This window comes from Phoxinus phoxinus, assembly GCF_949152265.1.
Source record: "Phoxinus phoxinus genome assembly, chromosome: 18".
NCBI classification, from domain to species: Eukaryota; Metazoa; Chordata; class Actinopteri; order Cypriniformes; family Leuciscidae; genus Phoxinus; species Phoxinus phoxinus.
The window spans coordinates 17,047,158-17,071,748 of NC_136893.1; the positions used below are offsets into that span (position 1 = coordinate 17,047,158).

General features: G+C 38.6%; 2 protein-coding genes across 9 annotated transcripts in view; both read left to right on the top strand.

The window, feature by feature from the left end:
- The first annotated feature begins 124 nt into the window (after positions 1 to 124).
- On the top strand, positions 125 to 4,591 carry LOC306985771 (U8 snoRNA-decapping enzyme). The gene is made up of 4 exons (XM_079588408.1): positions 125 to 421; positions 585 to 625; positions 724 to 955; positions 1,038 to 4,591. The coding sequence occupies exons 1-4, from the start codon at positions 293 to 295 to the stop codon at positions 1,242 to 1,244; spliced, it is 609 nt and encodes a 202-aa protein (XP_079444534.1). The 5' UTR covers positions 125 to 292; the 3' UTR covers positions 1,245 to 4,591.
- A 730-nt stretch (positions 4,592 to 5,321) lies between these two features.
- Positions 5,322 to 24,591, top strand: part of arhgap4b (Rho GTPase activating protein 4b) — a 30,090-nt gene continuing 10,820 nt past the window's right edge. Inside the window, exons 1-13 of one of the 8 annotated variants that reach the window (XM_079588411.1) lie at positions 5,379 to 5,643; positions 12,902 to 13,434; positions 14,148 to 14,319; positions 15,847 to 16,009; positions 16,161 to 16,223; positions 17,647 to 17,820; positions 17,955 to 18,083; positions 18,788 to 19,009; positions 20,257 to 20,358; positions 20,442 to 20,627; positions 21,181 to 21,265; positions 21,509 to 21,536; positions 21,908 to 22,004. In XM_079588411.1, coding sequence (XP_079444537.1) covers positions 13,368 to 13,434; positions 14,148 to 14,319; positions 15,847 to 16,009; positions 16,161 to 16,223; positions 17,647 to 17,820; positions 17,955 to 18,083; positions 18,788 to 19,009; positions 20,257 to 20,358; positions 20,442 to 20,627; positions 21,181 to 21,265; positions 21,509 to 21,536; positions 21,908 to 22,004 — 1,488 coding nt within the window. In that variant the 5' untranslated portion in view covers positions 5,379 to 5,643; positions 12,902 to 13,367. Of the gene's footprint in view, positions 5,644 to 12,901; positions 13,435 to 14,147; positions 14,320 to 15,846; positions 16,010 to 16,160; positions 16,224 to 17,646; positions 17,821 to 17,954; positions 18,084 to 18,787; positions 19,010 to 20,256; positions 20,359 to 20,441; positions 20,628 to 21,180; positions 21,266 to 21,508; positions 21,537 to 21,907; positions 22,005 to 24,591 lie in introns of all 8 variants that reach the window. The other 7 variants (XM_079588412.1, XM_079588409.1, XM_079588410.1 and 4 more) reach the window with 7 other exon arrangements.

Here is a 24,591-nt window from a genome sequence, read left to right on the forward strand (position 1 = left end):
AAGGTTTCAGACTTTATTATTTATTTATTATTATTTTTTGACAGATGTGGTAAATACAAAAATGTGCACACAGTTTTATTATGTTAACTTCTGTTTTATAGCCTATATGGTTTATTGTCCTGACTCAGCTGCGTTCTTCTCAGTGGACTAGTATTTTGAAATGGTCAACGTCAGCTGATTATAGTGACACGTTGTTGCTAGCAGTAGTAACAAACACGCATATTGTTATTGATCTTACTTATCAATACGCGTCATTAAACCAACAGTTTGTTTGTTTGTCACTCGTCCCGCGATGGCGGAACGGATCACGAGAGAAGATGCGTTGACACGGGAGGGCTTCAGACATGCGTGTCACATTATGCTTTACGGAGACTCAAGTGCCAAACTCTTCGGGAAAATCCCAATCAAACATATAGTTCTGGTAAGAAAGAGTGCGCTTACTGTGATCTATAGGCTACATCTTTTTACCTTTATTTGAAGAGTGCGACTACGACAGGTTCCAAAGCAGGAAGTTTAAAAATAACGTGTAAATCAATGAATTTGAAGTTGAATTTATGAACCTGAATTGAGATTATGTCATTCAGATGCAGATGCGCTTTGATGGCTTGCTGGGTTTCCCAGGGGGGTGAGTTCATCTTTCTGCACGAAATTAAAACTTTAAATGATTTGTCTAAAATTGTTGATAAATGCACTGTAATTATTCATGTATTTTGTAATCTGTAGATTGGTGAGCCCGTCCAAGGAGACGCTGGAGGCGGGGCTTAGCAGAGAGCTGCACGAGGAGGTGGGCGTGGCTGTGCCGGTGGGCGTGGACGATCACATATCCTCCTGCCTTTCTCAATCTCCATCCTCCCCTCGGCTCATCACACACTTCTACATCAAGAAGATGACAGAGCCAGAGCTGAAAGAGATCGAGAGAGCAGCTGTAACTACAGCCACTGACCATGGTTTAGAGGTAAAAGCTCTGTCTATTCTTTTCATGTGCGTGTAAATGTACTCACAAACTCTTATTATGCAACTTTCTTGTCTGTTCCCAGGTAATGGGCATGGTCCGAGTCCCACTCTACTTCCTTAAGAGTGGAGGTGGTCTCCCCTATTTCCTGTCCCACTCGTTCATCTGTAACTCTCGGGCCCAGCTGCTCTCCGCCCTGCTCCACTGTAGGCTGCTGTCCCAGGGGGAGCTGGAGAAGGCTGTGAGACAGGCTGAGCAGATGAGACGCACACACAGCGATGATCCACACTGACATTAGTTTACACAGCGGTGCCTTTTCACCCCTGGGCCATTACAGCTACATCACAGTAGCCCAACCCCCCAAGTGCCGGTAGAAACACCCTCATGTCCTCACCCTACCTTCAGTTCCCTATTCAGCCTTGTACAGCATGTACTCGCCGTAGATATCTTGTGTCTCAAAGACGCGGACCTGTTTAATAGAACCCTAACCGTTTATCATAATTTCACTAACAATTCATGACCCCAGGTTGACTTAATAGGATTGTTATTGTTTGATAATAATCTTTTTGCATACGTCAATAGTCCCTGTTCTACAATATTAGAGCATAAATTAAGCAAATGAATGACTCTGAGATGTTGCAATAATAATACCTAAAAAAACATGTAACAAAAATGTAATTTGTTTTTGATAATTTACATATGTAAATTTATTTATTATTTATTATTTATGCATAGTTGCTTAGGAGAGATTAATTGCTTAAGAGAGATGAATACGTATGGCAGTGAAGCCATACTGTTTGATGAATTCCTATCAGATCGCTTTATGAGATTTATATATTTGCAAGAGAAATGGTGCATGCTAGTTTGAATAATAAACAGCAGATGACAAATTTGTATCACAGCTGAGGTTTTAATCGCATCACACTTGCAGTACTTAGAATGGCCACAGAATTGTGCTAGCAAGCTAGGCACTTTTTCGGGCAAGTCTTTTTCTCTGGTTGTAGGATAAAGCTGCTGTGTGTAATTGTACAAATAATAAAATAAATGAAACACTCTCTTATCTGCCATTGGTTAACAAACAGAAAGTCCTGCCCCAAACTCATACCATTGTTTGCACAATGCTGCAGACTCAAACAAACAGCAATGTTTTAATAGAGGTACAGTGTTTACACTTTTTCCCCCTAATGGCTTACTTGTTGTTTTACATAACCTTTAAATTAGTGTTTAAACGTTACCCATGAATAATTAAATGAGAGTGCAGTAACTTTCATTTTAGCTTCCCCTTTTTTAAGTAGGAAACTGTTCTGCTGAATTCATGACTTTCATAATTCTCATAATCTTTTAGTCTGAAACTCCATTATTCAGAGTTCTTTGTTACATGACTCATGTGATGGATGCATTTTCAGTAATTCACTGTTCTATAGAATTATTACGTTAAGATGTGGCAATTTCTTGTTGCATGAAACTTTTTCTGCCTGTTTTCTTTTTTGTTTTTGTTTTATTCTAAACATATACCATGCTATATATACTGGAAAAATACATCTATAACTTCAAGAGAGTCTTTATATACAAGTAAGTGGTCTAAAAGTGTGAAAGTGTTTCTATTTCCCATTTTTCCCTATTTAATTTTATTTTCCCATTTAAATTATTATTGCAAATTATATTATCAGCATCAGAATTGGAGTGAAAGTTGAAATGAAAAATGTCCTAAGTTTGTGTGAAACCTGATGTTCATGTTCTCCAGTAGCAAGAACACCTGACCCATCTGAATAAAGTCACATGCTGCAAATTTGCCTACATTTGAATTTAAAATATTTCCTATTCATGGAGGGTTTACATTTTTTTTAAATAAGCCTCTATATTTCCAAGTTAAAAAAAGATTTTGAATCTCAGATTTTCAGTGTGATCTAAAACTTTTGAACCCTACTGATCAATGCACACGTCTGTGTGTGTGTCATTGTCACGTTCTGCAGTCCATCAGCATCTGAACCGGAGCTTTGTTGATGTGTTCATCAGACCACAGCAGGTGAAATCAGCTTTGTTATCACCACATGGCGTTCATTTGCATCGCTGCATGTGCAGTTTTGTGCATGCGAGGCTATGAGTACGTGTTCGAAACCGGAGACATGAAGTAGGTCAAAGCTTTGAGGACTGACTGACCAAGTGGAAACTGAACTGTCCCTAGGGAGGACGGGCCGGCGTAGTACGGGTTGATGCGGGAAGAGGGGAAATTGTAGAAACAATCGTATCAGAGGCAGCGCCGACAATGTTGAACTGCGTACATGGTTGTTACCTGCCGGGCCCTGTAAGTCGCTTCTCGTATTGCACAAATCTGACAACCTGTTATAATGTTCACGTCACATCATGGCTTCCCCCCAGCCACCCTCACAGTGGAGTCGCCTTTCCAAGCACTCATGGGTGGGGTGATGGTTCCCGTAGAGTAGGCCATTGGTTTGCCACAAGGGAGCTGGAGCATGTGCAACAATCCTTGTATTACATCCATGAGTTTATAAGTCCTTCTTGACCAACTGCACACAGCATCACACATTCATATAGTTCATTATGCACACTGAACGCATGTATAGTTGTGTTGTGAGTGCGCTCTGTTTAATATTGGTGCTGCTGCACTGAATTTCTCTTTAGGGATCAATAATCATCAATCTTTTTATATAGTGCGATTGGGCTGCACTGCAGCTGCAGATGTTTCTCTCGAGTGTGTGTTTCTGTCTGGTTGTATGTGTAATTTTGTCTGTGTGTGTGTTTGTGTGTGTATGTTTCACATTATAGGATTTAGGGGGCTTTATTTCCCTTTATTTGTCACATCCTGAGGATTTTATAGTGATAGAAAGAGAGCGAACACAGGCTTAACCCAAGAGAGGAAGGAAACAAGCACAGGAAAGATGGGGGAGGTGAAGGGGTTGAACTTCTCTTTGCTCACTCTTAGAAAAAAAAAACGTTCAATCGGTTTCTACTATAGGGCTCTTGACTCAATTTTAAAGAACTGTTTATGTGAAAAGGTATTTCAGTGTTTTTTTTTTTTCTGGTGATACAATATGTTTACAAGCTGTTCATGAAATGTATAAAAATAAGTTCAAACTAAATTAATTAATTAAAACTAAATCCATAAAATTATCTTATGATGGGAACCCCTAAAATAATCCATATGATGCAGAACCCTTTTCTTCTAAGAGTGCCTAACTCAGAACAGGAATATTCAATTATTTATTAAATTAAATATTTATTAAATGATTACATTTACATTGATTTCTCATTTGAGACGTTAAATGGAAAAGCGGTACATTTTTTCACTCTCTTGTCATTCCAAACCTGTATTCTTTCTTTCTTTCTTTCTTTCTTTCTTTCTTTCTTTCTTTCTTTCTTTCTTTCTTTTTCTGTCTGTAGATATTTAAAAATAAATCTCTTTAGCTCTTCTTATTTGCATAACTACACTTGTTCTCATGCATATGCAAATGAAGTAGGTATTTTTACAGAAAGATAAAAAAACAAATTTAATGATTGTGGCACTTTTACAAGTCAAGACCGCGACCCACACTCAACACTTTTCAGTCTCCTTTAGTGGTTGCTGTGATGAGTAAATTGGCGGTTATGTGGGCACCATTTCCTGTTTGGTGCGAACTCATCTAAAAAAAAAAAAAAATCGTTATTCACTGCTCTTATTGTATGCATAGCTAATGAGATACATAAATGTGCACATCCAGACCAGTGCATACTAGATGGAGATAGATAAGCCATTAGCACATGACAGCGCGCGCGTGGCGTAAGAACAGTTAGCAACAGTACGTTCACAGAGAACGTGTTGCATTTAAAAACGAGACGCAGCGCAGTTGAATGGAAAACAATCACGTTTTTAAAAGTTCGACGCGGCGTAACGGTCAACGGTCCTGCTATGTAAACGGTGCATGTTTACAAAACAAAACAAATAAAACAGCGCAGTGGAGCGGAAAAAACGCATTCTGTGTAAACCGGCCATTACAGTGCCAGCAGCAGGTGTATGTGTGTGTGCAGACTGTGCACGCGTCGGCCATTGTTTGTTTATCACCCAGCTATATAGCTCTTACCCATTCAATCCCTCTTGGATTGGCATTAGCATCAGTTTTATAGCTCATCTGCAAGATCATTAAATAGATTCATGACTGTACATTAATCCTGAACGTGTGTGTGTGTGCGTGCAGAGCAGAGAAAGGGGGGCTGGTAGTCCTCGAGCACAATGCAAGGTCATAAGAGAAGCATTTCATGGCCACAGAGAGGGGGAATATTAGGAATGAGAGATGGAACAAAACGGGAGGGGGTGAAGTCTAAGAGAACAAGACAGCATATTCATATCCATCCCTGTATTTATAGTAAGCCTGCGGGGAGGGGGCCGAAGAGGGCGTGGCTTCGGTTATGACATTCTCTCTGATTGCCTGAGAGCGGAGGAGACAGAGAGAGAGAGGGGCAGTGTTTCAGCATGCATGCATGTGTTTGAACCAAAGAAGGGAGCTGTTTTCTAGCATGCGTGCTTATGTGTGTGTGTGTGTATCCACCTTATTTTGAATGCACTCCTGAGAGAGAGGGGGTCATGTGTGTAGAATGTGTCAGAGGGGGTGAAATCAAGCTGGCTGCATGAAATCTGTGTGACTCAAACACAGTGTTCTGTGTGTTCAGCGAGAGACAGACCCTTGGAGAATGAGGTAAGACTGGGCTTTCTTTATTATTTATGACTGTAAATGCACTGTGCATTCCTCTCAGCATGACCGGTTGTATGTTTATGTGTTCGCCCTCCATCTCCTCACACACGCAGTGGAGGCTCACTGACATGTTTGTGTGTGACAGCGAGCATTTCTTAGTTGCATTGTCCCCCATATAGGATGAGAGTGTGTGCGGTGTTTTTGGCAGATCCGTCTAACGCGTCCACTCCACACATAGGCTAGTCGTGCTTTCTTTTGCATGTCTGACTGCGCATGAATGCCACATCGAGAGAAAGACACTAACTGACACGGGCTGCTTCCTCTTTTAGGGTGTCTCGGTAGCATTGATTGTTATCAGGCAGTCCGTCTCTCCTCTTTGCTTCAGACTTCCACCTCCCTTCTCACCTACTCTACCTCTGTGGTGTTGTTATTTGGCTGAGGGTTTCCCTGTGTCTCTCTTTCTCTTCCTCTTCCTCTTGCACAACCTCCTACATTTCATTTTCACACTTCAAACCACCCTTAAAGAGACAGTACACCTTGAAATTAAAATTCTGTCATTGTTTAGTCACCCTCATGTTGTTCCAAACCTGTCTTTCTTTTGTCAAACATGCAAGGAGATGTTTGGCAGAGGGTTCATGCTGTCCTTTTCCATACAATGAAATGAAATGATGACCAGGGATTTTAAGGCGTCAAGCACTATAAAAGTATCATACAAGCAGGCTGGTCCATATGACTTGTGCACTAAGTCATCTGAGCTCATACTATAGCTTTATGTGAGGAATAAACCTACATTTATTGTGCTCTTTGAATAAAATCTTCTACCCTCGCTATCAAATCTCAGTTATGGGATTTAAATATTCAAATCATATAGTCATTCAAATTTGGCATGTCACGACTGGTTACAAGACACACAAGATCCAATTACATTTTGCATCACTGGTGTCAAACCTGAACAAAATTTAAAGGGATAATTCGTGTCATTCCAAATCTGAAATGCTTACTTTCTTCTGCAGAACACAAAAGAAGATATTTTGAATGTCTTGTCCATGCCATCAAAACTAATGGGGACGAAAACAACTCTGGATTGTATGACCATAAAAAGCACAGAGATTTTTCAAATGATCTTCTTTTGTGTTCCCCGGAAGAAAGTCATGCAGGTTTGAAATGACACGCGGGTGTTGTGAGAGCTTAATAATGATGACTTACGTTTCTGTCTGTTTCTCACAGTACAGTATGGCTTATAAGACTTGAAAGACACATGATTCCCCACATTTATAGTACTTTTTGCTATTTATTTTTTTAGCTTGACACACTGGTTATCATTTACTTTCTTTTCATGAAAAAGAGAAGCATCAACATTCTGATAAACTTCTCCTTTTTGTGTATCATGGATGGATTAAAGATAATCATACAGATTCAGAACAATGAGAGGATGAGTTCATTTTGGGGTGAACTAACCCTTTTAAATGCAGATATGTAGCAGTTGGGATAGAAAGGTGGATTGAAAGATAGATGTATGAGTCTTCAGAGGCAGAACTTGGCAGATAAACAGGGATGAAACACAGGGAGAGGTGAGATGAGTTCCTTGCACGTCACGATGTCAGACTTCAGGGGAAGTGCTGGAAAGAATACAGTGACTCAAGCTTCTTAATATGGGATCACAGTGTGTGTGAGAGAGCGTGTCTGTGTGTGTTTTCATGTACACATGCTGAAAAGGAGCGACAGTGCAGAAAGGGAATCGTTATTGTCAGATAAGCAGTCTCATATCAGCATGACCTCTCCGCTCCTACATTTACTCCTCTGAGCTGTCCCTCGAAGCTCTGCTATCTATCCATCCTGTCCAGAAGAAAAGTGTATTTCTCAGAAGTTGCTCTTTCATAGCTCAAGTGAGTTATGGGAAATGAGGCCGTATGACAATATTGCTGTTTTTATTGTATTTTTGATCAAATAAATGCTTTGGCGAGCATAAAATAGTTCTTTCAAAACAATAAATAATCTTACCAACCACAAACTTTTGAACGGTAGTGTATGAGCTGAGACGTTAGCTACTGTATGTTTCCATTCAAGGTGATAACTTGTGCGCAAAATTGCAATGCATAAAACAGTTGCTAATAAAGCAGCGTTTCCTTCCCACGTGTTCAAGAGAACAAAATCGTCACTTCCTGGGATATTGGTGTGAAATATCTGTATTAAAAATGGAAGTTTGAGATGCTGCGCGATGTGATTGGTCCAGTTAATATTCAATCACATCCACTGTTGAGTAAAGTGTCTCCATCATAGTTTATGTGCATGTCTTCTTATTATGTAAAAAATATATGCGCCTTATTTGAGCACATACGTTTTTAATGCGCATTTTTGCACATTTTGTTATGTGATGATATCCCAAAATGTGCATAAAAATAGGTGGATGGAGACATAGCTATTGTTGAGATCTCTTCTGAGTGAGATTACTGGACCTTTTCCTCAGGAGAAAAATGGGAGACTTAATCGCATTGCTGACTAGGAGAAACCATTGAGATTATACAAAGATCTCATTTGTGATATTTCATTCCTATGGGCAGCAATCAGAGCAAGGCATATCTTAATCAACTTAGTCTCAGGCCATATTTGCTAATTGCCTTTGCAGAAATGCACTTTATCATAGTCAGTCCACATTCAACATGTGTGTTCAGAATAATGCTACTTTATTGGTGCTTGGTGCATTTGTGATGGCATTTACTTGTATAATGAACATTTATAAGGTCTGTGGACATGCAGACACACATTTGTAGCTTCAAGAGATCACGAGTTAGAGTCAGGACTAACTGTGTCACGGATGTGGTTTGCGTTATCACTGGTCACATCACATGAGTTTCTGTGCTGTTGTGTAGGTAGGTATGATGTTGTGGTTTACTGTTGTGTAATTAGACAAATAAAGTTGGGTTGTTTCCATTTTGAGTGGTGTGGTATGTTGCACTGTATGTGACTTGAGTGTTGTGTTGGCATATTGTCAGGAAAGAGTTTGTGGGAGCTGCTGGGAAATATACAGTGTGTGTTAGTGTTTTAGTTTGTTTTGTATGTCCACTACCGTTCGAACACGGATGCATTCAATTGATAAAAAGTGATAGTGAAGAGTTTTACATTGGAACTAATGATTTCTATTTCAAATAAATGCTGCTTTCTATTCATCAAAGAATCCTGAAAATAGTATCACGATTTTAAATTGGATAACGTTTTTACCGTATTTTTGATTAATAAAAAGCAGCCTTGCTGAGCATGAGAGACTTCTTTCAAAAACATAAAATAATCTTTCCGACCCCAAACTTTTGAAAGATATGTGCACTTCCACAGCTTGTGAGCTTAATGTTATTTAAAGGGATAGACAACATATTTCCCCCCCATTGGAAGACAAAATGAGATGCAGAATGTAGAAGCTGCCCTTTTCCATGTAGTAAAAGTGGTCCTCAGGCTCCAAAAAAAGACAAACAAGGACCATAAAACTAGTCCATACATCTCATATTCTATTAGCAAAGTGTTTGGAAGCCATACTAAAGATTTGTGTGAGCTGTCTATCTGTCAAGACAAAGATTTTGCCTTGAAAATCATATTTTACAGCCATGGTTACCATTTACAAAAAAGCGCAGGTTAGACATTCAGCTAATTGTCTTCTTTTGTGTTCCACTGAAGAAAGAAGGGTTTAGAATGAGTGGAAGTAAATGTACCCGATCTTTCATATTTGGGTGATGCATTACATTCAGCCTTTAATATTTGTGCCTTTGTCCGTGTGGAAGGAGCATCACTCCATGGCAATGAGAGAACACAGCGGTTTGTGTGTGTGTGTGTGTGTGTGTGTGTGTGTGTGTGTGTGTGTGTGTGCGGGTCCCTGTGGTGCTCTGCTCTGAGAGATAAGACCCGAGCTCAGCTTCTTCCCAGCCTCCACTGGGAGCGTAAAACAGGATTGATCCCATGGATCTCCAATTCCCCTCAGTTTCTTTAACTCAAGTCAATACAGTAGACAGATCAAGTTTAAACGGGCACATTCACTCAGTCAGGACACCGGAGTGGTTTCACACTGCTGGATCAATATATATGCTTGCTTATGTGTAGCTGGCAGATTTCAAGGGGGACCCACAGCAACAACCTGAGCCGGGGCCCTGGATACCCCAACTACTGCCCTGCAAATAGGCCTATGTGATCGATTTGCTTATGTGTAAATTGCTAAATGCGTTATGCAATCCGATGACTGAACACCATGGTGTGTGTATCTATATCTATATCTATATCTATATCTATCTATCTATCTATCTATCTATCTATCTATCTATCTATCTATCTATCTATCTATCTATCTATCTATCTATCTATCTATCGAAAAAAATAAAGATATCTGTATTTATCGACTGTACACCATTGTCGGTAACAATATAAAAAATGTTCGATATAGCGCTTGATATTTTCAATAAAATGCGCGCGCATTTCCTGTAGATCTTAAACAGCCTATCAGATGTTTTGATAAATCAGTGTGCTACCATTGACAAGCAAATAACCAATACGATCAACAGCCAGGTTGCGTTGCTCTCATGTTCGCTTGCGTCACCGCATTGACATCCCAATATCTCTTACAGTTTTAGAGGTTTGTATTACAGATGTTGATCTACCTCAAAGTTTGCCTTGATTGTTCTACGTTTACACTTTTACATTGCACACATTTTGTAAGTGTAACATTTTATTTAAGGTCAAGAATTTCTTTAACACTTACTTTTTTATCTAAATATAAGACATATTTTTTGTTTTTGACTGCTAAAACTAATATACTTCGTTGTTTGCTTTAATAATGTGGATTATATAAAACAGTGCAGTTAAATTCTTAAATTAAATTCTTTAAAAACTTTTCTACTTGTCTTCAAAAAAGAAAAAAAAGGTTATAAAAATTGTCAATAACTCGATATCGAACGATATGAAACGTGATACATTTTAGCTATATCGCACAGCCACACACACACACACACACACACACACACACACACACACACACACACACACACACACACACACACACACACACACACACACACACAGAGAGAGAGAGAGAAATGCTGATTCTGATACTTCAGAATTTTGCCTTAAGTATCAGATTAGAGTTTTCTATTTCAAATGATTCAACCTTTCTCTGCAAAACAGAGACACCACTGCCAAGAGTATATATCAAAAAAGCACTGGCATGTGCTGGCATACACTAATTCAATAGAATTCAACCCCATTGTGCACAAATCCGATTCAACTCTTGTGAATCAATAATAGCATTATCATAATGAAGTCTCTGCTGAGCTCTGATTGGCTGGCTTAGGCTTTTGACCTCTAAACACTGAGATGGAGGAAGTGAAGAGCAGACTGTCATGACTGCTCAATGACTGAGAGGACATGATGTGCCTTTAGCATGGAATCAGTTGATGGGGAAATGTTGCCTAAAATTAATGTTTATACTATTTAAATTATGGGTAAATTGCAATATTTATTTATTTATTATGTATTTATGTATTGCCATTGTTGCATGAAACGCTTTGTGCTCATGTGACAGGGTTAAAAAAAAGGTGCTGGATTTAGTTTGAAACAATTTCCACAAGTTACAAATTGAATCAAACCTAAAACTTTTTTTTGTGTAAAATATTCTCTGTTTTATTTACATGTTGAAAAATCATTCTGTATTGCAAGGCTGGTCGATTTTATTACATGTTTTACATTATATTATTATATGATGTATATTATTTTAAAATTATTATATTTTTTTATTATAATGTTGTTTTTTTAATTAGTTAACTAATCAATCAATTATATTACATCCAAAGTCCTAAATCTTGGATTTGTAATAAAAAGCTAATCATTGATTGAATTTGAATTATACAAATATACAATTAAAATTAATAAATCATTTTAATAAAAATGACAACAATCAAGATAAAAGATTAAATATTTTATTTGTCTACTTGAATGTCATGCGACCATTAACGACAACTGCGAACATGCACATGAAATATTAACTTAAAATCTCAGACGGTACTATATTAAACATTTCACGTCAAAGCAATTTGGCTTACATAAAAAGTTTATGAATCCAGGACCTAAAACACGTACTATGCGCACCAACACATTTAAATAAATACATTACTATCTTGAGAAGCCCGTATAGCCTATTAAATGTATGCACATTAGCTCACAATGTGCCGAACATTTCTTTTTGCATTTCTCAGGTTATATACAAAGAAGAAACCCACCTGTACATGTGTGGTACTCTAAATTCGTAATGCACAGTGCTGGAGCAGCACTCCCCTGGTCTGACTATGACTGTGTGGGTTTGTGCCAAGAGCCATGATGACTCAGGTCCCTCCACCCTCTCATAAGACCAACGGCCATCACTGGCGCAACTCACAGGAACTCCTGCGCAGTTCAGGCTGCCATCATACAACAAACAATCAGTCACGTAGCTTGTCTAAGACAGAGTCAGAGCTAAGTCAGATCTTTTCCCTTCCTGATGTGTTTGAGGCCTTTAATTTGAGTTATTAGCTCAAGCTTTAGACTAGTGCTTCTCAGGTCAAAAGTGGGTCACAGGTTTGTCTTGATTAGATTGCAGACAGAAGATGCTAAATGCAAATAGTAAAAAGCAACTAACCATATAATTGTTCATAGCTAGGATAGCAAAATAAACAGGCTTCCTAAAAAAGAAGTAAACAGTTCCTATATTGTTGTTAGTTGATATCAAAGGCTGTGTGTCCAACCAACCAGACTCTATTTGTGTTGCGAACTGATCTGTCATTTGGTGGAAGCAGCCAATTTAGGCACGTGCCAACATGGACAGTTTGCATTGTACAAAGGTAAGTACAGTTTTGGTACCGTGTTGGGTTGCCACTTGACATTCAGTGTGAAGTACTGTAAAACTGTTGGAACTTAAGAGGTTGGTTTTTAGAAGTTATAAAATGTGTGGATACTTAACTTAGGATTGACAGGATATCTTCATATGAGAATCTTTCTGAATCACACACACACACACTATAGAAGACAAACAGGATGTGGGCAGGTGCATTCTTTTCGCTTAACCGTTTTCGTCTTCTGGAAGTGCCTGTGACACGTCATATTGAAGTAACGTTTCTTTCTCTCTTCCTCTCCTGTCTCTCTCTTATCTTGTATTTACTTCCATATTCCAATTATGGTTTGTTTCTGTCTTGTACATTTGTCTTTGTCCCACCTTCTTACCAAACTTCTGTGTTTCTCTCACTGTCTCTTCCAGGCAAGGACAATCGCATTTAACCACTGTCTCAGGAAACCGAACTAGAAAACTATCAGGCCCCTGCAACGTTCTCTGCTCTGAAAACTAATCTTTAAATGCACATGCTCAGTGCTGAGAGAGATTTGCTTTGATTGGAACTCCCTCCGTGTTCACAAACACACACACACACACACACACACTCGCACACAAACATACGCATGCACACAGAGACTTCCCTGTTCCGTTTCTGCTGAGGGCACAGATTGGAAGACTGAAAAGATTTTTCTTTAGAAGCCCAGTAGGAACTCAAGACCGAACTTGACATGTTTTTCTATAATGGAAATATAAATCATTTTGCAAAATAAAAACACCAATACGGAATTCGAGTATTTTCTTCGTGAACAGGAAGGAAATCTGTGCGTGATCATCTCAGACTGTGAGCCACTGTGAACAAGTCAACAGGAGCGCTACACCAGCAAAGGAGACCATGACATCACATGGAAAACTGAGAAAGGAAAAGGGGAGTCTGGCGGAGTATGAGACTCAAATCAAAGGTAAAATAAATCTATTTGATTCTAGAATATTTAGTAAAGGTGTTTGTGCAAATCCTTTAACCGCCATCTATGGGATTGTGTGTGAAAAAACACTTTGTCAAAAAGTGAATTGGACTGTATAGCCTTAACTTCTCTGTTGGCAAGGCACTTAATTTTAATTAATTGGAAACAGTCCTGTCCGCCGCCTTTAAAACCGTGGGCCAGGGATGTTTTACAATTCTTAAGTTTGGAAAAAATAAGACTTAATTTAAGGGACTCTGGGTCTAAGTTCACTCTCATGTGGCGTTCTTTCATAAATTATCTTCAAAACCAATTTTTTTATATACACATACAATGTAAAATAACTATGTCTGCTGTGTTGTTGGTTGTGTTGATGTGTGAATATGTTTGTTGTTGATTGTTGTTTAAACAAATAAAAAATGGGGGGGAAAAGAGAAATTAATTTGATATCATGCTCTCTTCTTTTACTTGACTAGGTAGTACAGACTAATGTACATCTCAAAATGTAATGTGTGTTCTATGTGTGAGATGTTGGCCTGCACTGTGATGTATTTATAGGCAGTATTAGGAATGCTGTCTTCCCTCATCCAATCAGCTCTGAGCCCCAGGCCAGAGCCACTAGTGCCAGGAGATGCAAATTCATCAGTTCATGCTGCTTTTTGTGCTGAAAACCATCCATACATGATCTCTTTCCCTTCTATCTCTTTGTTCAGAGGTGCGTGGTCAGTTATCAGAGCAGCTAAAAATCCTAGACGCGCAGGTGGAGGTCAAGACACAGCAGCTGCAGGATCTAAGCGAGTACCTGCGCAGACGAGGGGAGATTGAGGCAGAATATGCCCGCTCTCTGGAGAAACTCAGCGAGAAGTTCACAGTGAAGACTAAGAGGTACCCACCCTGCTTTTTGCATTGATGGATGGATGATGGATGGATAGTTGGGTGGGTGGATGGATGGAAGTATGGATGGATGGATGGATGGATGTGTGGATGGATGGATATGTGGGTGGGTGGATTGAAGTATGGATGGATGGATGGATGTGTGGATGGATGGATATGTGGGTGGGTGGATTGAAGTATGGATGGATGGATGGATGGATGGATGGATGGATGGATGGATGGATGGATGGATGGATGGATGGATGGATGGATGGATGGATATGTGGGTGGGTGGATGGATGGATATGTGGGTGGGTGGATGGATGGATATGTGGGTGGGTGGATGGATGGATATGTGGGTGGGTGGATGGATGGATATGTGGGTGGGTGGATGCATATGTGGGTGGGTGGGTGGATGGATATGTGGGTGGATGGATGGATATGTGGGTCGGTGGATGGATGGGTGGATGTATAGGTAGTTGATGGATGGATGGGTGGATGGATATATGGGTGGGTGGATTGAAGTATGGATGGATAGGTGGTCGATGGATGGGTGGGTGGATGTATATGTGGGTGGATGGATGGATATGTGGGTGGGTGGATGGATGGATGGATGATGGATGGATGGATGGATGGGTGGATGGATGGGTGGATGTATAGGTAGTTGATGGATGGATGGGTGGATGGATATGTGGAAGTATGGATGGATAGGTGGTCGATGGATGGATGGATAGGTGGGGTCCATCATGAACAAAACAATATCATGTATTTATGCATAGTTTAATACAAAGGGCTGAAGCGCCATTCTCAGAGTACATTTTTTGTATTTAAAAACATGAGATGCAGTGGAATAGAAATAATTTGACAGCCCTAATAGATGGATGGATGGATAGATGGATAGACAGATAGAGTGGCTTCACGCAACGATTTGTTCAAACACATCATGTTATTCAGTAACCAAATAAGTGGCTGTATTTGTGAGTTAGTCATTGAATCAGCCACTCAACCAATTCGTTCAAAAACACTAATCCATTTAGGAACACCACTACTGTGTAATTGCTCTGAGATGCGCAACTGCTGTGCCCTCGTTCTGAAATATTTTAATTGGTGGAGCAAAAGTACATAAAAGTAACTGCCAATATTGTGTCTAAAATGTGAGCTACTCCATATGAACTGTTTCATTGGTTTGTATTTATTCATGTTTAATTTTTATTTTTTTTAATTGACCTTGTAATTTTGAATCAAACTGGATTATCCGGTGAAACTGAAGACTTCTCTCTGGTGATATATGCCAGACTTCTCCAATCATTAGTCTGCTTAAAACCGCTCATTTCTCACAATCAACTGCAAGCTCGCATTTAGAGCAGGCTTCATTCAAACAACAACCGACTGATAGAACCAAGTTCCCGGCATACATTTTTCTTTTCCAGGATTCCGTTTCACTCTGAAGTACCTCACAATAAGGATGAACAGATCTGTTGCTACTTTTATTAGATTGCGACTTTAACCACTCTTTCCCCTGCTCCTTTCTCTGTTTAGGAAGGAGCAGTTGGACCTGTCGGTGGCTCAGTGCTGGTCTGTTCTGCTGACCCAGACCAGGCAGGAGAGTAGAGATCACAGTTCACTGAGTGAGCTCTGCGGCAACACACTCACGCAGCGGCTCTCACACTGCATAGAGGACACACACCGCCTGGCAAAGCGGGTACAGAATCCCCACCATATTACCAGCTCCGACATCTAACATCTACCCTCTTTCTCTTCCTCTCTTATTTACCAACATGAATCACTCCCACACAAAACACAGCCAAAGCATCTTCCTTATTTCACACACCGACTCTTATTCTCTGTTTCAGAGCAAGGAGGTGGGACTCCAGATGCAGGACGAGCTCTTGAAAGTCACCACAGAGATGCAGACGGTAGGTCGGAGGCTGTTTCGCTGTGAACATGCTAAATTTACACTGTGCAACACGCTCTAGTGAACTGAAATAGAGTCCAAATGGCATCAGCTTTGAATAACATCATCTCACTGCGGCCAAAGACAGCATGATTAAAGTTGACTAAATACCACATGATGCACATATTTGCTCATGCATTCACGATTGAATGTGTCTGCATGTCTTTCTATAGACCTCAGTGCATTTTGGTCCATCCTGTAGCACAAAAAGGCCACGTGTCCCCCTGCTTTCCAGAGCTCATTTTTCTCGCTGTGCTTGGGTCAGGGCGGCAAGATCAAGCCCACTGACCCCGGCTGACAGCAGCTGTGTGCTCTCTACCCTCCAGTAGACAAACAGCTTGCCTACCACAAGTGTCTTGGCTCAAGGCTCAGGTTTTTTTTGTTTGCATGTATGTATGTCTTTTTGCAGTCTTAGAAGGTATTTAATGTCTCTTAAAATAAATACGCTAAGCTTGATCATAAAAAAATAAAAATAGGTATACCCCCAGTTTCACAGACAAGGTTTAAGCCTAGTCTCAGACTAAAATGCATGTTTGAGCTGTTTTAACGGAAAGCAACTTGCACTGACGTATCTTCAAATATGTCAGTCTCATTGTTTTGTCTCAAGATGCACACCAGTAATGTTTTTTTCTAAGGCACTTATAAAAGCTACTTAAATGTCCTAATTGAAGTTTGAACCAAGGCCTAATCCTGGCTTAATCTAAAATGATCTAATCCTGTCTGTGAAACCAGGCCATGGCTTATTATGGTAATCAATAAAAAGATTAGCCCATTGATTCAAAATAAACTTCATATTAATAATAATAATAATAATTTATTATAATTGTATCATTATAATAATTATAGTTTTATCTAGCTTTATCCATAGATTTAACAATAAGCTTCAAATGTCTGTCTGATTATGTTAAAAACAATAACAGCAATTATTTGCCATGAATACAACAAGATACATTTAAAATAAAGATTAATAATAAGAATAATTATTATTAATATTATTATTGTTGTTTTTGTTATTGTAGCTTTTATACCTTGTTTTATTTATACATTTAACCATAAACTTTAAATATCTGGCTTATTATGTTGAAAACAATATCAATGATTTGCCTATGGAGTAAAAATAAACATTTGTAATAATAATAATAGGCGTTATTATTATATTTTTATCTTGTTTTATTAATTAATCTATCAATAAACTTTAAATATCTGGATTATGTTAAAAAAAAAAAAAAAAATTCACATGGGGTAAAAATAAACTGATTTATTATTATTGAATTAAATCTTAATACAAAATTTTATTTCTCAAGTAAGTTTACCTTGTGTTAAAGATGTTTAGATATTACTGATAAACAAGATACAAATATGAATTTTCTGTGCATCTCTTACAGGCTTTGAAGACTTACCATCAGTACCACATCGACTGTCTGGCTGCTGAAGGAAAGCTCAAAGAAGCCACACGACTGGAGGAGAAACAGACGGGCAAGTCATCTGATCTCGGGCTCATCCAATCAGGGGGGCAGAGGCGCAGCTCCGTGAAAAAAATTGAGAGACTGATGGAGAAGGTAAAAGCGGTAGTTTGTGAAAAAAGAAAGATGGTAACATCCGGAGCTTTGCTCTGTGAAGATGGCACAGGAAGAGCAAGATCTCACTTTATCTCTAACCCCAAGTTTCCACTGTACTTGTGTTTTCTTTACAGAGACAAGGGAAAGTACAGGAAACTCAGTTGAAGTGCACTAAAGCTCGTAACGACTACTTGCTCAACTTGGCAGCAGCTAATGCCTCCATGAATAAGTACTATCTGGAGGATATTTGCACTCTGATTGATGTGAGTGTAACACACTGCTGTCCTACATCAGTTACCATCAGTCTAGACACTCTTTAGGGTGTGGTTGTTTTAGTTCCCTTTTCATTTTGAATTGACCTCTGACCTAAAAATAGCACAGACCATTCTTTCTAATGTATTTACTGGATGTGTCCATTGAGAGAACACTAAAGAAAACCATGAACACACTTCTTAAACAGCTTTTGATCTGAATATTTATGCTTAAATGCTTTAAAAGCTTTATAAGACAAATATTTATAGGGCCTATGTATACATTTCTTGACAAAACTATTTTTGAATGAACGAGTAGAATCACAAAGATGAAAGAAACGAGCCAACCACAGCATACAGCATGCATGCAGTACTGGTAAAATCCCAGGATGCACCTCACAGAGTCACTAGATAATTCCCACGCTTCCATTTGTGTCATTTCATCGTTTCAATGACTTTACTATTGTTCTACTCTTTGATAGGCACTGTGCATCTTTTGTGGCACTGAAATCTTCAGCTCTCTAGTGAGCTCTGAAATGTGTGTGATGGTTTGTTATTCCAATTGCCTGAGGCACGTAGTAGAACATGTCACATCAAAAACATCACCGCAGGTTTAGTCAGTGAGCATGAATCAGAACATTCATGTTTGCTCAAACAATGACTGTATTTTCTTATTTTTTGTCTTTATCTTGCCATCTGGCTGATGTTGAATGCAGTGCACGGATCTGGGGTACCACCTGTCTGTGACTCGGGTTATACGCGGATACCTCTCCAACCGAAACCGAACCCTCCAGAATATGAAAAATGGCTTTCAGCAGCTAGACACGGCAGTGACTGGACTCAACCAGAGCCAGGATAGAGATGCTCTGCTCCAGGCCCACAACACTGCGTTCTGTCTGCCTTTCCGCTTTCAGTACCAGCCCCATGAAGGAGACCAGGTAACGCATGCGAGAGACTAAATGCTTTCAGTGCAGCTTTCAGTAGCTCTTGAATGAATGAAATCCTTGAAATACTTTAGTGTTAGAATGTGTATAATGATAATATATTAAGAGACTAAACTTTTGTAATGTTTTAATACAAATACAATATATTTTATATGCACAAACTAGTGTTTATTAAAGAAATTAATTATTTTATTCAGCAAGGATGCAAAAAAATTGATCAAACGTCACCATAAAGACATTTATGTTACAAAAAAAACCCTATTTCAAATAAATACTGTTCTTTTGAACTTTCTATCGGTCAGAGTATCCTGAAAAAATATAATTGCAGTTTCCACAAAAATATTAAGCAGCTCAATTGTTTTCAACATTGATAATAAGAATAAATGTTTTTTGAGCAGCAAACCAGCATATTAGAATGATTTCTGAAGGATAGTATATTAAATATATTAAAATCGAAAATTTTCAATTGTAATATTTTGCAATATTACTGTTTTTACTGTAGCCTTGGTGAGCATAAGGGACTTCTTTCAAAAACATGAAAAAATCTTTACCAACCCCGAGCTTTTAAATGGTAGTGTAATATGTGACCCTGGACCACAAAACCAGTCATATGGGTAAATTTTTTGAAATTGAGATTCATATACCATCTGAAAGCTGAATATATTAGCTTTCCATTGATGTTATGGTTTGGTAGGATAGGACAATATTTGGCCGAGATGCAACTATTATATCGAATGTCAAAAATATCGAAACATTGAGAAAATCTCCTTTAAAGTTTTCCATTTATGTCCGCCACTGTGCTGCATTCACTCACAAAAATAAAAGTTGTATTTATTTTCGGTAGGAAATTACAAAATCTCTTAATGGAACATGATCTTTACTTAATGTCCTAATGATTTTTGGCATAAAAGAAAAATCGATAATTTTGAGCCATACAATGTATTGTTGGCTATTGCCACAAATATACCCGTGCGACTTGTGACTGGTTTTGTGATCCAGGGTCACATATAATAAAAAAAAAAATAATAATAAAAACGTATATTGTATATAAATATTAGATTTAATATAATTTTAAAGTATAATCATTTTTAAATAATTTTTTCTAACTTTATTCTGACCACCAATTGTTGTCACCCATAATATTTGTTTTGCCAATTGAAAGGGTTTGATAATAAGGGATCATGTGGCCATCCTGAGGGGCGGGCGTTATGTAGAATAAACACATCTGGTGTATGTGACAGGTGTGTGAGGTGAGCGCAGAAGGCCAGGTGAGGTATGAGCTTGAGACCAGATTCCAGCAGCTTCAGTCCAGACTGGCATCTGTTACCTTGGAAACTGACGAGGTAAAATCTACGCTCCGCTCTTTATTTTGGTGCACTCCTCCAGAGATGCTCACACTGTTATTTTTATTTTTCACTGACTTAAGGTCAGTAAGACACTTAAGACAACACACTCAAATCTTCTGGAGAGCGTCTGTGATGATGATTGCATCCCCACCCCCGACGCCTCCGCCGCCCCATCAGTGGAGAGCACGGGAGACGGAACAGGAGCCAAACCCAGCCTCGCCAAACGCAGAGCCAATCAACAGGACACAGAGACCTTCTACTTTACAGTAAGAGCTCTTCCCAACATGGATTGATGTGCTATATGACCAAAAATACGTGGACACTTCATTCTATTCAGCAAGGATTCATTAAATTGATCAAAAGTCACAGTAATTAATGTTTTTAACGTCCAAATTAATGTCATCAAAGAATCCTGAAAAAATATTCCACAAAAATATTAAACGGCATAACTGTTTTCAACATTGATAAAAATAAGAAATGATTCTTGAGCAGCAAATCAGCATATTAGAAGGATTTCTGAAGGATCATGTGACACTGAAGACTGGAGTAATGATGCTGAAAATTCAGCTTCGATCACAGGAATAAATTACATTTTAAATAGTATTGCAATAGAAAATGGGTATTTTGCAAAATTACTGTATTTGATCAAATAAGCAGTCTTGGTGAGCACAAGAGACTTCTTTCAAAAAGAATGGTAGTGTACTGTATACATTTAGCTTTATAATGTTCATGCAAATCATATGGCAGAAAAGTAAATACCTTGATGACTAAAAATAACATATTCATATTCAGTGTGTATTTCTTTTTCTTTTTTTTTAGAAAGTGAAGGAGAATTTAAGCGGCAGCTCTCTGATCTCCAAACTCGAAGCCAAGCATGACCTACTTAAAGAGGCCATACAGAAAGGTAACTAACCACAACTAATCAGTTCTTCAACTTGAAATAAAAATATGCAGTAAATAAGAGAAGAAAGAATGAATCTAAGAAAAGTCACTATGCCCTCTTCAAATATAGGGTAAGATGCCTTATCGCAATAAAAGTTTCCAGTTTTATTGTGGCAACAGTGACTTTAGTAACTATGTATTCTGGAGGAAAAAAAATTGAGCCTATCAACTCTATCCTCATTCTCCCTATCTTTCTCTTTTGCAGCTGAGGCCATTGATAGCGATCCCTCCAGGTACGTCTCTAATCCCATCTGTCTCTCTGTGACTATGTTCACACACTCATTGGCCGCAATCCAGCAAACATCTGCTCTTGGTTCCTGGCCGACGGCCTTTGCGTGCTCAGCAGAAATTAAGACGGCTCCATTGAGAAATGTAACGATCAGTTTAAATGACTCGAGTGATCGAACAAAGCACAGCCAATGTCATAAAGAGGCTAAAACATCTCATTGTGGGATAAATGGACCTCAAACGGTGTGCATGCTGTAGAGTACATTTCTGTTGTGTTGTTGTCTGTTCTGTGTGAATTACTGTTATGTTAGCATGTTTGCATGAGTACACTGATGCCATAGTGTCACAGTGGAGTGCCGGTGTATATATTTCCCAGAATGCAGCCTGGTAGGGCAGTGCGTGTGCGGAAAGCCAGGCCCTGCTCCCAGTACAACCACAAACTCTTCTCTGGAGACATGCTCTCCTTCATTCAGGTATAGCCCTGCGGCCGACAGCCCTCTGCTCTGTTAGACAGATTTCTGTAATGTTCTTGCTGTGTTCCTCTAACTCCATTCCCTCCATGGCTTCCTTAACACCAGCGCCTCACTCTCATGTGCTTCTGGTCATGTGTGTTGCATTTGTGCAGTTCTGATATGGCTTTGAGCATGGCCTTCCCTCTGTCTGGCGTGTCAATGATTCCTTGTGAATTTTGGTGTGACCGGTCGGCTTGTAAATCTACAAGGGAATGTTAAATAATGAGAACATCCATGGAGATAATGTGATCACTTCACGCTCCCCGAGTAAGGTTAGAGACATTGGTGCGGTTTGCACGATTGTGTTACCGAATCTTATTTGAAATGACATGCTACGTTATTTCCATAAAGTGAGATGGCTGCTTATTAAATCGGGAGAGACAGACGCGCTCGCAGTGTTCTCTCCAGGCATCTGTGCAGCCTAATAAACCCGCGTGCTGAGCGACTAACATGCGTGTTCACCTGTGTGAGTGAAGGCATGCATATTTTTCTGCATGTGTGTGCTTATAAGATCCACTGTGCTGTTCTATGAATACTGCATCATTTTAACCGTTATCAAAGCCTCCTGCTCAGTTTTTTTATGCTTGTATTTAATGCCTCTTCCATGTTATGGCCTATAAAAACAATGTGTCTTGCTTTTAATTGAAACTGCTGCCAAAAGTGTTTTTTTTTTTTAATAGCCTTGGTTCTGGAATTTCTTCCTTGTTTTCTCCATAGGGATTTAAAAAAAAATAAAAACAGGGAATGAACAGTTCAAGGAATTAACTACAATCCCATAGATAATTATGAATTAATAAAAATCCAAATGCGCAATAATAAACTATTGATATGTTTACATATGTGTTTGTATTTATAAATGTGTAAATTATAAATAAATATATGTAAATATAAATATATGGGTGTAAATTAAATAATGAAGGAAAATTATTTATTTATTTATTATAGAATATTTATAGAAGTATAATAAAATGAGCAAATTATATTATTATATATAATAGTATAATACATATATACTATTTATTTATAATTATAATTAAATAATTATAGTTAATTAAAATAATATATATAAATGTTTTATTATTATCATCATTAAATATTAATTTATGCATCTTTGTTGGTTTACGTCTTGATTACATCTTACTTACCGTATGTTTCATGTGAGTGGGTTGCTTCTCTTGAGCCCTTTTGTTGCAATTTTTTCTCCTTGTGATTGCTGGAGATTTCTGTATCTTTTGTGTTCTTTACTGGCATTGGAATGAAGTTAAAATTACACTTGTGGCTTCTACAGAAGTATAGATTGCTTTTTATGTTGTCTAAAAAAATCTATATGGAGAAAACTAATGGGATTTTTTTTTTAGCATCATATGATGCCTCCTCTGGCTAACTCTCATTTGCTTTGCTGAGTTAGTGTTTTCCAAACTTAGATTAAGAGCGGTTTCAAGATGTAGCCCTCTGATAGCACTGGGGAACTCCAGACTTCACACTTTCAATTTTTTTCTGAGCTTATACCCTAGCTGTTACAATAGAGCTTAAAACGGCTAGTGTATAATGCCAGCTAAATTCTGCACCGTCTAAGAGCTGTCACTCTTGCTTTCTGCCTTATCTGCACTTGATGTCCTTGGCTCTTTAGCAGTGTCCTTAGGAGACCATTGACACCAGACCACCCTGCTGAAAAGACTAGACCAGCGTGCATTTGGTTGCTTGAAAATAATGTCCATAAACCATTTTATTTATAAATATTTAAGAGCAATATATATTTTAGGTATGTTGGTAAGAATGTTGGTAACCAAACAGTTGGTGGTAGCCATTGATGTAATATATATATATTATGCTGTTTGGTTATCAACATTCTTCAAAATATCTTCTTTTGTGTTCAACAGATGAAATAAACGCATACCCTTTAAGTAGTTCTGCAGTGTGAGACAAATGAATTATTAAACATACAGAAATTCCATCTAGTCTCTCAGTTAATATGAGGCCATAAATTACGGCTTGATAATTATGTCAAGAAATCTAAAAATAGAAAATTGAATATAGAATGTCTGCTGTCACTCCTTTAACTTCCTTTTCTATGCTATTCAAGGGTGATTATTATTGGTCTGAACATAATAAACATTTAACATACTGGTCAAATTGGTCAACCAGCATGGTCTTTCTGGTGAAGCTGATCAGCGAGGGAAATCTTGATGGTTATGCTATTTAAGAAGCATATTGGGGAAGCCAGTGTCCACCAGACAGCATATGCTGGTGAGCAGTCATGCTAGTGCTTTCAGCAGGGTGCTCTCTATTCTCTGAGATTCCCACCGTGTGTCTCTCTGTCCCTCTCTATTCCTGGGAGCTCAGGCCTGTAGAGCACTGCTCTGCCATCTGGCTCTCTGCACCACGAGAAACTACTTCCTTCTTCCACTTCCATTCTCTCACACTTTTATTCTATTGTGGTGGAGTGTCTAACAGTGTCTGCTACATCCTGCATTAGCAATGGCTGGTGTATCTCTTCATCTTAAGTGGACAGTAAATCTATGAGATGTGCACTCTCGTTACACCGCTA